Source organism: Drosophila hydei, unplaced genomic scaffold, assembly GCF_003285905.1.
Source record: "Drosophila hydei strain 15085-1641.00,03,60 unplaced genomic scaffold, DhydRS2 tig00008122-arrow-pilon, whole genome shotgun sequence".
Taxonomy (NCBI): domain Eukaryota; kingdom Metazoa; phylum Arthropoda; class Insecta; order Diptera; family Drosophilidae; genus Drosophila; species Drosophila hydei.
Window position 1 is genome coordinate 1,939,156 of NW_022045833.1, and position 13,224 is coordinate 1,952,379.

Below are 13,224 nucleotides of genomic sequence, written 5' to 3' on the forward strand. Positions count from 1 at the left end.
TTATTTATAGTATTTTTTAATTGAAATACGTTTTTTATTAAATTTTATATATATTTAGGAAAAAAATATTTATACAATAATTCATTTAAAAATATATTTTTGAACAATCTTAAGATAAATTATAAGGCCTAAGCTATATTGATATATATTTAATTTCGATTTTTATAGTTTGCAAATTTATTATTATTTATTTATTTTTTTTTTTTTCATTCAATGTAAAACAACTTTTTATTATAACTAAATTTTTATATTTATAACTTATAATAAAAATGAAATCATAATAAATTTACTAAATTTGAGTACAAACTAATTTAGCTTTACTCTAAGCACTTTAAACTCAACTTCTTAAAGGATTTCTTGCATCGAAATTCTCTGAAGTAAAGAAAATCTTTAGTCTTAAACAGCTTTGACACAAAACCATTAAAAAATAGAAGCCAAGCTAAATAAATATATTTATAAATGGCTTATAAGTGCGCTTCGATAAGCGCTCTTTATGCGCCATGAAATGAGGATATCAAGAGCAGGGCTGGAGTATCTGCTTCTGTCAGCTATGCACGGCGAAATAAAAGCAAATATTTATGCAACCTTTATCAGAATTTTTATTTGTTTTTTTTAGGATTGTCAGCAACGTGGCTGAAACCCAGTTGAACCAACCCCTTCACATTTTAGCTGTCAGAATTGAGGTCGAAATTCGCTTTAGAAGCGCCGACTTACCTTTCATCCAGACGCATGCTACTGCGACTTATGTCACTCCAGACGGACATGGAGCGTGGCCGCTGGAAAAATGATTTGGAAAAGCGTCGCACCGCGGGCATTTGCTGCGGCGGATAGCCGGCCAAATCGTTGAGCTCCTCGTGGAAGTTGACATTGCGTGCGTTGGCGCCACGTGTGGGCGATGCTATCGATGGCATCGAATAGCTATTCGTGTTCGTTTGATTATCGTCCGACATGCCCAATGCTGTATAACTCACTTGTAGATTGTGTGTCATCTCACAGATATGTACTCACAGATACTCTTCATTCACACTTCGCAATTCTTCACAATTTGCACTTTCACAATTTTCATAATTTTCACATTTTTTCGCGTTGCGTTCGTTGCCTTGGCATAGCTCGCTTCAAACTAAAATAGCAACAACAAAAAATATGTAAACTATGCCAGTCAGACATTTTAATTGTTTCTCTTAGTGCGAAATGCATTCATTTAACGCAATCAACTGGCAGCTGCTCTACTAAATGGACAACAATTGACTTGGTAGACATACGAGACATTGATAAATCGTTATGAACTCTGAGCTCTCTCTCGCTTTCTCTCTCCCTGCCTCTTGTTGTCTAATTGAGTGCAACATGCAAAAGTTCAGTAAGTCAACTGACTCAGCAAATCCATCAAAGCACGACCCAAAAAGCAAATTTCATAAGCTTTACGGAAGTTTTTTAATTTGCTTTCTTTATTTGTCACGTTTTTTTCATTCCTTCCTTCAGCTCGTAAACACGTCGCCAGGCGAAATATTATGAATTTTGAAATGAAAAGCATTTTAAATGCTCATGAATTCGTGATGAGCCTTTTGGCATTCATAGGTGCGTCTATCTGTGCGTCTTCTGCCTCTCGCCCATTTCATATGCATAATGATAATACACAATGCCTAAAGTATACCCGAACACGCACGCACACACACACACGCACAGCAAAGACTTCCTCAAGTTTGCTGCTTGGCTAGATGAAGCCGCCGGAATACCCCTAATTAAAGTGTTACCCACTTTTCAGTTGCTACTGTTGTTGTCCCAATTTCAGTTGCTGCTGCTGATGATGACGCTGTGGGCTTATACCCTGTACACATATGGCAGGGTATATATAATAAGCAACCAATATTGCAAATTAGCCTGCATTAAATTAATGAGAATCGAAGAGAAAGGCACTTTCCAAAGCTGAAATTAGCTATTGCTTGTGTTTTTTTTTAATATAGCGAATAGTTTTGGGTGAAATATGAAGATGGGAATCGAACTAATATGTGATCTAATCAAAAATAATGCAAAACTGCTTTGACATAATTAAATAATATTTATATAAGAAAAATTATTATATTGAATAAGGCAAGGAAATTTATGAGAAACGAGCTGAGAGATGGCGCCCAAATATTATGCTATAATATATATAATTATATAAAAAGAAATATAATAAATATAATATAATACATAAAAAAGAATATATAAAAAAATATAACTCAAATAAAAATTATTTTATATTTTTAAAAAAAATTTTAAAATTAATAACAATTGAACAAAATATGAAAAAAAAATTAAAAATTAAAAATAAATATAAAAAAAGGAACATTTTGAAAGAAAAAAAATTATTTTTGGAGTAAGGAATTTATATGATTTTCGAATATACATTTTTATTTTGTTGATGTTGCTTGGATTATAAAAATACTTTATAAAAAAATGTTATATATATAAAAAAAATATTGCTAAATGAATTTATATTGATTTAAATACAGAAACTAAAAGCTTCAATATCACATGAAAATATACATAAAATATTTTTATTAAATTATATTTTATTTATATATTTATATTAAGTTAACTTCTCTCACATAATAACCTATAAAAACTTGAACTAAAGCTAATTTATTGAGTTGTGTTATTATTTATCTATAGGATATCAGCAAGTCCCACTCCATGGCAATAGCTGAAATTCTTTGCTAAGTGTTTTTACTGTAGCATACATTTTATGCGTTGGCTACATAAAAATTGTTATTATACGACCGCTTTTTAGCTACTTGACTTTTATTTTCATTTTTTAACAGACAGCGCTCAGAACACTCCAAAGAGGGAACCGCAGCTAACCAGTTGTAGAGCATTTACAGCGAATGATGGACGAAGTCTTAAGAAAATGTTGCAAAGTTAACAGAAAATGGCAAGAGACGAGCATTAAATTCAACTGCGCAGTAAAACGGCCCAAATGAGTAGCTCAATTAAAAATATAATCAGCGAAACGAATGAGCATAAGCGAAAGGCAACCTGGCCAAAACGGCGCGTTTATGCAAATATTGTTAGGAGTAAGACGTAAGAAAAACAAAGCTTTGCTGACTACTCGACATCGATAAATATCGATTAACAAGCCAACAAGTCTTAAAAGTTGTTAAGAGTTAAAAGTCAAGCAATAAATAAAATTTGATATTCAAATACAGAGCACCTCTTAGCCTAACACTCCCAACTAATGCAGTTTTAATGTTCATGCTTTGTGCGGGCGACGCCTTAAAATAAAATTGAGCTTAGCACGCGACTCAGTTTCGGCTTTGCTGCTTAGCTGCTCCACTTCACAGCTCAAAATTGCCAGACAGAAGCGAAGAACTGAGCCGTGTCTATATATATGTGTATATATATAGTATATATATCAGCTAAACATCTAGCTATAGATGAGTGGGCGTGCGTGTGTCTTTGACAAATGACAAATGATTATGAGCAGCTTGTGTACCCTGTAAACAGTGAATGGAAATAAACTGGGCAAGAAATGACAAGTGCCGTTAGCAACAAAGTTTAATTAACAATTTTTTTCTATTTCTATTTCATGCTAAAAATAGTAGGCAAATATATTAACAATAAATTGTTTCTATTTTTAATTTTATATAACTAATTTTTTACTCTCTTTGAGCAAACTAATTTCTCGGCTTCTCAGCTGCAAAAAATAGCTATAAACCTATATATATTAAGGGAATAAGGTATATTTGTTCGATGTGAACAGCGAGCTGAGTCGAACTAGCATTGTCCGTCCGTCAGTCTATCAGAATCGAGCAAAGCTCAGGGTATCTGCTAGTGAGAACTCCCTTCTAAAGCTGTCTTATTTCTTCTCTTATAAAGTTAAACAATTTATATTAGTTAAACATACTCTATCAACTCTTTTTAGTCACATATAACTTTCATTGAAGAGCTTTCAACTCGTGGCGCGGCATCTTCTAGTCGGGTCGCCCTTCACATTTTCAATTATTTGCTCGTTCTCAGTGCTGGCTGCCGGCCAAATGGCAAATGCTGCTGCAAACTGCAATCAGCAGTCAGCATATCAAGCAGTTTAATCATGATCGCAACTGAAGGGTGAAAGTCGACTGTGCTGTGTGCACTCTCAACATTAATCCTTGGCAGCGAAAGCCTTGACATATGCAAAGCATGCATCGATACGCGAGCCGCTGGCCTTGCCATGAGCTAAAGCCACTGCAGCCTTATCAATTAATGAACTTGTCGCACCTGTACGTCCGTATGAACCGTCAGCTTTAGAAATATGAGACATGTTTTGTATGCCGTGACTTCCTTCATTTGTGGGCCTTTTACCTTTACCTTTTGCCTTTGAGCTGCCTCCATTCAGCTTTATGTGAGGCCAGCAGTAATGGCAGCTGGCAGCTGGCAGCTGGCAGCTGGCAGCGCGGAAACGCCATTTCGCTAGCAACTGAGTAAACAGGACGTAGCTGGGCTCATAAATGCCAACAACAATTGTCGGTTTATGTGGCTCAACGCACATAAAAAATGCGCTTAGGAATTTCAACGAATAAAAGATACGCTCACAGATCTTTGTAGTAGTGAAAGCAGCCGTAATTTGGTACTGTCACGTCGTAGCTCTAGCTGAGCATGATTCTTATTTGTGATTCTTGTTGTGTTCTCATAGACCCTTTAAGGGTTTTTTCATGCAGCACAAGCTGTTCACCTTTGGATCAACTTTGCTGCATCATGAGCTGCTGCATCATTATCTGACTCATCAGCAAGTGAGCGGTGCTGATGATGGCAATCGTGACATGATCAATACAGGCTCATCCATGCCATGATCTGCAAGCATTTGCCAACTAATTCAAGCAGCATTGCTTCAAGCTCGATTGAATTTCGCCACGTTTCACATTCATTAATCAATTTAGCCAAATGCTTCAACCTGGCTAAAAATGATTAGTTAGCATTTCTTTTAACTGCAAAAAAGCTGCAAGCGTTCTGTCTTCTGTCCTAACATTTGCTCTGCTGACAAAAACCTGCTGAGCAGGTGTTTGATTTTCGTGCTAACGTTTTAATTTCACAATTTTCTTGGCTTCACTTTTGACAAGTCTCAGAGCTGACATTTGGCAAAGTTATGTAAGAGCAGCTGCAACAACAATCTGAGTGCTTCTCTAACTCTCAGCTGACCGCAAATCCCTTTGAAAAAAGCTTCAACTGATGCCTGATTACTAACTAAAACCTGTTGGGCTCTCATACATCAACTTAGCTAAACTTAAGTCATTTTATCATAAATCTTGAGTTGAGCCTCAGATCGTCGCTTTCGCTAATTCCTTTACGGCCTAATCTCTCATATGCTCATATAATTTATGTGCTTTTCAGTATCCTGCGGGAACAGAAACTAGTGACACCTGCAGCAAGGGTATAGCCAAGAGTAAAGCCCTGACAGTCGGAGAAGTGTGACACGTTCTGATATTTATGTGCCTCTGCAGCATTATAGTCGAAGCCATTTATCAAGGTCGCACAGCCTGCTTTCATATGCATGACATAAAGGAGCAGTAGCTGGAGTAAAATAAATAAATAAAAACATATGCGCATAATCCGCAGCTGACGTACTGCATAGGATCATGCGGGTTAACCTTTTGCATGCGGCATTAGCAGCGGCTGCTGGTCAGGCAAACCAACGCAACAAAGCTGTTGTCACTGCTTTATTATCCTCATCAGCGATGCTTTGAACTCGAAAGAACTTGAGATACTAAGAAGAAAGAAAATTTGAAAGAAATTCACAGAAATTTCATTGAACTGAGAAGATTTTCATTTTAGGCTGGATTTTCATTTAAATACGCAGATTTTCAGCAATTTGCAGAGTTGTTTTTGGGCTGCTTTAACGAGTTTTTTGTTTTCATTTAAATACGTTTCCGTATACCCTAGAAGTATAAAGTTGGCTGTTGTGTGCTTTGGAAATTTGTTTAGCTGGCAGATAATAAAAAAAATAAATTCTTTAATTGATTTTTAAGTTAATTTTCTTGAAAATATTAATTTTTGGTAAAATTTATAATTTTGATTTATATTTTTTTCATGCTTGACTTCTTTTTCAATATTTATTTGATGCCTTTTAAAAATCGTTTCACATCACTTAAATATTCTTAAGTAATACAGCTGCGGTGCAAAATAATTAGAATTATATCACAGAATACTTAGAAAAAAAAATAATATTAAAATCTTTAAAGCAAATTATAAAAAAAAATTTATGAATAAAAGTTTTTAAAATTATAAAAAGTGTTATCAGAAATTTTTAATTTAATAGAAATTGCTGTATTAAAAATTTAATTTCTAAATTAAAAATTAATTCTTAACGTTTATCATTTTATTTAAATTTTTCTAAATTTCTCAGGAACATCGTTTGCTTGGCTGAAAGCGTTGCAAAGAAGCCATGCCCATTAGAGGCGACTCTGGAGTCAGCGCCATTGACGCCAACTACTTCTCTAGCTCTAAGGGATTATATTTTCAAGCTTGAATTTGAACATAAAACTAAATCATTTTGAAGTTTCAAATTGTATCTCTTGAATACAGCTAAAATTCTATGAAAAACTTAAAGCAAAAAAAAGCATTTGAAAAACTCTTAGAAAAACAGAAAAACATTTGTAGAAGAGAAAAAAAAGCTTAGCTCAAGCGGAAGCTAACACAAATGACAACCAGGGTAACTGCTAGTCAATCATAATCACAAACTTTTCGAATTTAAGCATTTTTCATTTCACTTTGTGGCCGTTGCCAACTGCCAAATTGATTTGTGGCCCAGTGAACTTTTTGCGGTTTGGCGTAAATGGAATTTTTATTTCGACTTAACTGCTTTGGTGGCTGAATTACCGGTAAATTCACACCTGTGCTGTCTGTAAGACACAAATTAGCAATTCAAACAAAGTAAGTTTTGAGTAATCTAAGCGAGCTCAGCAGCTATTTGTTTGCTGCGGATTTAAAGCCCAAAGCTGGCCGAAAATACGGCTAAGAGTGGGCTATAAATAACAGTCATTCAGCCACGCCTCAAACAATGAGAGCCTTTGGGCATCAGAAAATAGAAATAAGCAAGTTTCCGCTGCATTGAGTAAAACTTGAGCTAAAGAAAAGTTTTCGCTGCAAATCGAATGGTTTTCCACGTCATAAATTCTTAAGATATTTAAGGGCGAAGAACTTTTGCTTATCGCCAACTGGCTTTGGGCAAAAAGGCTAGGCATAAGCTGCCAGCCATTTAAATTTCATCAAGTGCTAAATTTTTTACCATTGAAATCCACATTTTGGCATTGTGCAAATTTCTGTGCCAAGAAAATGGAAGAAAGAAAACTTTGGGCAACTTTTTGGCAGCTCTTAAATTACATATTTGGCCATTTGGCCAATAATATCAGACCAAAAATCACTTAACTACGTCTACATCAAACTGATGGAGCCAAGCAAATAGCCCAGAAACACTAACATCTAGCAAAATGGCGAAACACCAAAATCTGAGCAAATAATATTCAGCGAACTAACGCACACACACACACATAGATACACACCCACACACACACACAGACACACGCTCGCCCACGCACATAATGAAGGTACAAATCGTTGCTGGCAGCGTCGACTGACCCAGGGTACAATCAAAAGCGCAATCATTAGGCTGGCTAAGCTGTGCATGATAGACTCGGAGATACTCTGTAAATTGTAGGTATATAGCAGGCTGAGATAGTTGGATGAGTATCTTCAAACTAGCAAGCCTAAGCTATATATTGATTAACATTATTTTACAGACTAGATTATAAGATACTCTGTAAATTATGTGTAGCCCAGTTATACAGATTTATAGCTTGTTATTAAACACGAAAGATATTTCTAAGATAGTTTGTCATTAAAACATACGAAGTAGTATAGTATAAAAATATCGAATATATATCGAATATCGATTTATCAATAGCCTAGGCAATCTACGCTTACAGTTTGGCTGACTCAGTAAAACATATGTTTAGATAAATCTTTTTTTAGTGTTAAAGTTGTGCTGCTTCTCATAGCTCTGATGACATTTAGGCTACAGACAACTGCAGTCTGGACTAAGAGATACACTATAAAATATATAGATACACTATGCGCAGAGCATAAGCCGAGCTCATGAGCATTGCGACAATTTTTCCTTTAAAAATCTCTACAATTTTAGAGTGATAAAAAACCTTAAAGATATTTAGTATCAGAAAAACTAATAAATTAAGTAAACTTAACTTTCAACTGGCAAAGTGATTATGTGTCCAATGATGCCCAAGACACAGCTAACCCACATTTCTTTGAGAATCCTGAAACTAATAAATATTTTCATAAATTCGTATTAACAAATTTCAAAGCTTGACTAAATTCACTGCCACAATATACGCACCTCCAAGCCCGATTCCCTTCGCAGGGTATACAAAAAAGCACAAGATGTAAGTTTACGGATTACAGCGACCAGTTAAGACAGCGTGTTAAGTTGTCTGTTATGGACTCTGCATTTGCCAACGACAATAAACAAGGGAGAAGAAACAGCGCACACAGCGGCCTACACGTAGTGGGCGGGGCAACTAAATAGCCTCTTTTTTCCTCGATTATCATAAAAAGCATCCCCGACTCGCCTCAGTGACCGAAATGAAAATATATATTTATATATATACATATGTTTATATAGAGAGCTTTGTGGCTGACAGCAGGCAGATGTAAAACATGATATTTGGTCTAACATAATTACGATATTAAGTTACGCAGCAAACTGTCAATGGAATCGAGGCAGAAAAAAGCCAAAAACCAAAACTGAAACCGAAATCCAAATGGTTTCTGTGGCCAATGGCTAAGCATTAAAGCTAAATAGCCGTGCCATAAGCGGAATATACTTAAATTAAATATTATTAGCTAATTTTATGGCAGGCATTAAGAAGGCAATAAGATAGAGGGAAAGAAGCTTGCTGCAAATACATTTCAGGTAGAAAGTTCAAGGAATTGACGCTGCTCTTGCTTACTCTATACTCATATTCGATATTTGAAAATTTTGGCTATTTTTGGCATTTTTTAAATATATTTTTATATAATATAATATATATATTTTTTTTAATATATTATATATTATTATTTTAATATATTATATATTATATATTAAAATATATTAATTTATAAATTATATATTTATATACATAATTTATTTAAAAATATTTTTAAAAATGTATTAATATTTCTTAAAATCATTTTTGGGGCCTAACAAAAAAATTGTTATATTAAAAATGTGAAAATATTTTTATTGTGTTCAGCAACTGAAGCTTCGTTTGATGTTCTAATTTAAGAGTGGCAGCTGGCAAAGATTTAGAGATTCAGAAATTTATAATTGTACAGAGATTTGACTGAAGATTGACAGCTTTTACATGAAGAATAAATAGAGAGCGAACAAAGCACACAAAACATTCATTGCTTGACTCTATCCCTCACAATCCCTGTACTTCTCACCCTCTCATAGTACATCGTAGCTTAATTGTAGTTGAAACTTATAACATTTAAGTTCTGTAGCTGTGTGTACATAGACTAAAGTATATTTATATAACAGACTGATGTCAATCGATTTGTTGCCTCTCTATTACTCAGATGCTTCGTTTGCCCTCACCTTGATCATTGTTCTAAGTTATTACTTTTCAATTGTCGTTTCATAACTGCAGCTCAGAGAGTTCTGAAGCTTGCAAGTTGACTAAAATTCTTTGTGTAAAGCAGCACAATTAAAGTCGCCTCAGTCGCTTGCCCTTATTTAAAGCAATTTTATAAAATTATATTTTTCTTAAATTTCTTTAAAATAACTTTAAGCTGCTCCTAAAATCTTGCTCAACTAAAAAAAAACTAAATTAAAATGAAATTTAAATATTTAAAGCTTGCTCGACAATTAAGAAAAAAAAAACTAAATTAAAATGAAATTTAAATATTCAAAGCTTCAACTCAATGTTTTAATCCCAATGGCCTTAAGGCTTTTATTGCGAGCTTAAGTTATTTGAAAAGACAATCAAGTCCAAATAAGCCTAGAGCCAAGCTAAGGTGCAAAATAATTCATACAATTGAGGCTAATAAAAACAAGAATTTCAGCAGATAATAAAAATATTGAGTATTAAATAATGTTGAATAAATAATATAAATATATTTATATGTGTATATGTATTTATATGTGTATGTATATATAAAGAGAAATGTGAACTAGTCTAGCGACTTAAGACAATCGAAGGTCGCTGTTAAAATCTCTCAAAAGGAAGTCTGGATGACATCGTTTCATACATAGATATATATCACTTTTGGTAAGCCAATAGAAAAGGTCAATAGTAACTTGGCAGCTAAGTTTTGAGTTTGATATCTGTTTGGCCTACAATGGACTAAGCCAATTTACGCTCTTCACTTCCCAAACGCCTCAAAAAACCGCTTCAAAAAGGCATACATCTCTGACAAGTTTAAATTCATAAGTAACAATAAAATAAAATCATAGAAAGCAACTGGTAAAACAAATTGCATAACAACCAGCCAAACCCTGAGATAAGCATTTGTATTACAAGCCCAAATCCCAAATTGAATTCGAGCTCAACTTGAAAAGGCATTAAAAGTTGTGCTTAGCCCCAAATCGAAGCAATTTCCGTCAACAGTTTTGCGCCATTGAGCACAAAACGAATCGACGTTCGACGCTCGGCTAATCAAGCCAATTTTGTGCGGAAAGACTTTGCGTATACGTAATGTGATCTAAGCTAATGCCATAGATCATTTATAATTATTAATGATGTGAGTTGGATTGATGCGGTCACACAGCTGACAGCTTTATAAATAACTAATATATTTAGCTCAATGCTTGAGCTGAAAGTGAACAAGTTTAATTCAAGTTGAGCTGGCTTAACTGGAACTTTGTGTAAACTTAAGTTGAACATATGTACATAGTTATATATATATGTTCAACTTAATATATATATATATATGTATATACATAGATATGTATATACTCACCGCTGCCTTTTGCAACTTGCGGCTTAGGCAATTTGCCGTGTATGCGCCACATCCATAGATTAACTCGACCTTTGCCCAACTTTTGTTGGCCTTGTTAAAGCTCTTTATCTCACCCCTCTCATTCTCTCGCTCTCTTTCAACCTTTGTGCTGTCATTCCTGCCTGTTACATTCCTGTGCCTATATCTTTTTTTATGCCTAAGCCTACAAAAAAACTTTTTGGCCGCACATTTTTCTTTTGGGCTTTTGGGCTGTTCTTGCTCTTAGCCAGTTCGGCTGGCTTTTGGCCTGTCTTTAGGTATTTAGGCCCTGACGCCGCTGGCCATTGACTTGAGCAGCATATCAAATTTTAAATATATATGCTTTGCTCATATACAGAAATATGTCTAACGGTTCAATAGTTATTTTATCAAACATCAAATTGCGCATACGCCGCGTATGTCGCTTGGTCCATTTTTTATGCCTGTTGTCTTTTTGCGCTTGGCTATTAAAATGCTTTGCTAGACTAACAAGTACACACGCACTTTTTACGCTTTATTGCTTACACAAACATCAATTTTAATATTGTTTTTATGTGCGGCCCATAAATTGCGTGCAGCGCGACTTTTTGTTTGTTTTATGCTTTGTTTGCCCCTTTCACATGTGGTTTGAATTTGAATTTTGTTGTATTTTTATATTACATTTAATACGCAACAAATTCTGTTGAAAATGCTGAAAATTTGCTTAAAAACCATTTTTAATTTCTTTTTGTAATAGAAAATATTATTTAAAAAACTTGTGACAAGCAGAAAATTCAGGTATAAATTATAAATTTATTTATTATATATTTTATATTTTTAAGCTTGAATAAAATATCAATAATATATTTCTCTTAAATAAAAAAGTCGTGTGAAATAGTCCGTGGGATTACTGTTCTCATTTGTCTGGTTCCTCGAGTCACTCTGAGTATCCCACACTAAAGCTAAGACTGTGAGTAAGCTATTGATCTATCAGATGTTGTAGCTCATCCAGCATAGATCGCTCAGCTCAAACAAAGTTTTCATAGTTATTAATATTTTCTATACTTTTATTTACTATTTTCTAAATTTTTTCATTTCCAATCTACTTGCATCAAATTTATATTCTATAAATATCAATCAAATATTTGCCATACATTTTATACTGTCTATACACAGTGCCCTTAATCGGATTAGTCAAAAGTCTAAAACATAAAAAATGTATTTCATTTTGATGCCAATTTTTATCTCTGGCGGCGAAGCTTTGTTTATTTTGTATAAAATATTTAAATGCAATCTATTTGACTTGATCAAATATTCATGAATTCCATCAAAACAAAAATGTTGTAGCGTCAATAGCTTTGCTGATTAACGCGCAGTTTTAATTTCCGCTTTAACTGGATGACAAACTGAGAGTTGCAAAAGTTTCAATTGTTTTAATCAACTGCATTTGAATTAAATTAGAGAGTTTTGAGGGGCGAAATTAAGGCCGAACTTTAAACAAATTTTCGCATTCAGAGAACCGCAAATCTAATTAAATTTGTAGCCAAAACTTATGTATACGCCTCTCGCTCAGCCACACTCACTCTGTCTCTCTATCTCTCTCTCTCACTTAACAGTTAATGCGCCATTTTGTAGCTACAAAATGCGCACAGATTCGTATCGAGCGCATGTGGGCAACGACGGCAAACAAAGGACTAAGCGCTGAAGCCTGACACCGGCTACACGTATAATGAGCCAAAGGCAAAGTAAACTAAATATATATATTAAAGTTAATTGGTATGCAAATTCTGTGGAGGCCAATTTAACGAATTGTCGTGGCTGCCACAAAATATCGCAGCAAAATATAAAACTCTACTCGAGTAGAGTTCGTGACTTTTCGAATACTTTATAAGCCAGCTTTAAATGGCAAAAGTTTAGCCAACGAGCGAAAATGATGTAAAGAATTTACTTTAAATGCAAATGTTACAGAGATTAAAAGCGAATAAAAACATTTACATATGGTCAAATGCATATGCATGTATGTCTACAGTTAACTGTGCTGCCAGATACCAAAAGGAAACTTGGGTTAAATAGTTTGTTGCTATTCACAGCATAAAAGTTGAGCTGGGGAAATGTTTAAACGGAAATGTCTGACAGAAAAGTTGCCAAAGCAAATTTTGTTTTCAGAAATGATTTATAAACTTTTGACCCAGTAAAACGTTTATGAGAGATGATATAAGAATGATATGTGAACTGTAGTAGAACTGTAGCTGA

The 13,224-nt window shown here is 34.3% G+C and overlaps 1 protein-coding gene across 5 annotated transcripts in view; it reads right to left on the reverse strand.

Moving 5' to 3' along the window:
• LOC111605706 (potassium channel subfamily T member 2) overlaps positions 1–13,224 on the reverse strand; it is a 148,810-nt gene that overhangs the window by 102,300 nt on the left and 33,286 nt on the right. The window contains exon 2 of one of the 5 annotated variants that reach the window (XM_030225024.1): positions 715–1,120. The exons of 3 other annotated variants lie outside the window; for them this stretch is intronic. In XM_030225024.1, the coding sequence (XP_030080884.1) occupies positions 715–989 (275 nt within the window). In that variant the 5' untranslated portion in view covers positions 990–1,120. Of the gene's footprint in view, positions 1–714; positions 1,121–13,224 lie in introns of those variants that run through there. One more of the 5 variants, XM_030225023.1, reaches the window with a different exon arrangement.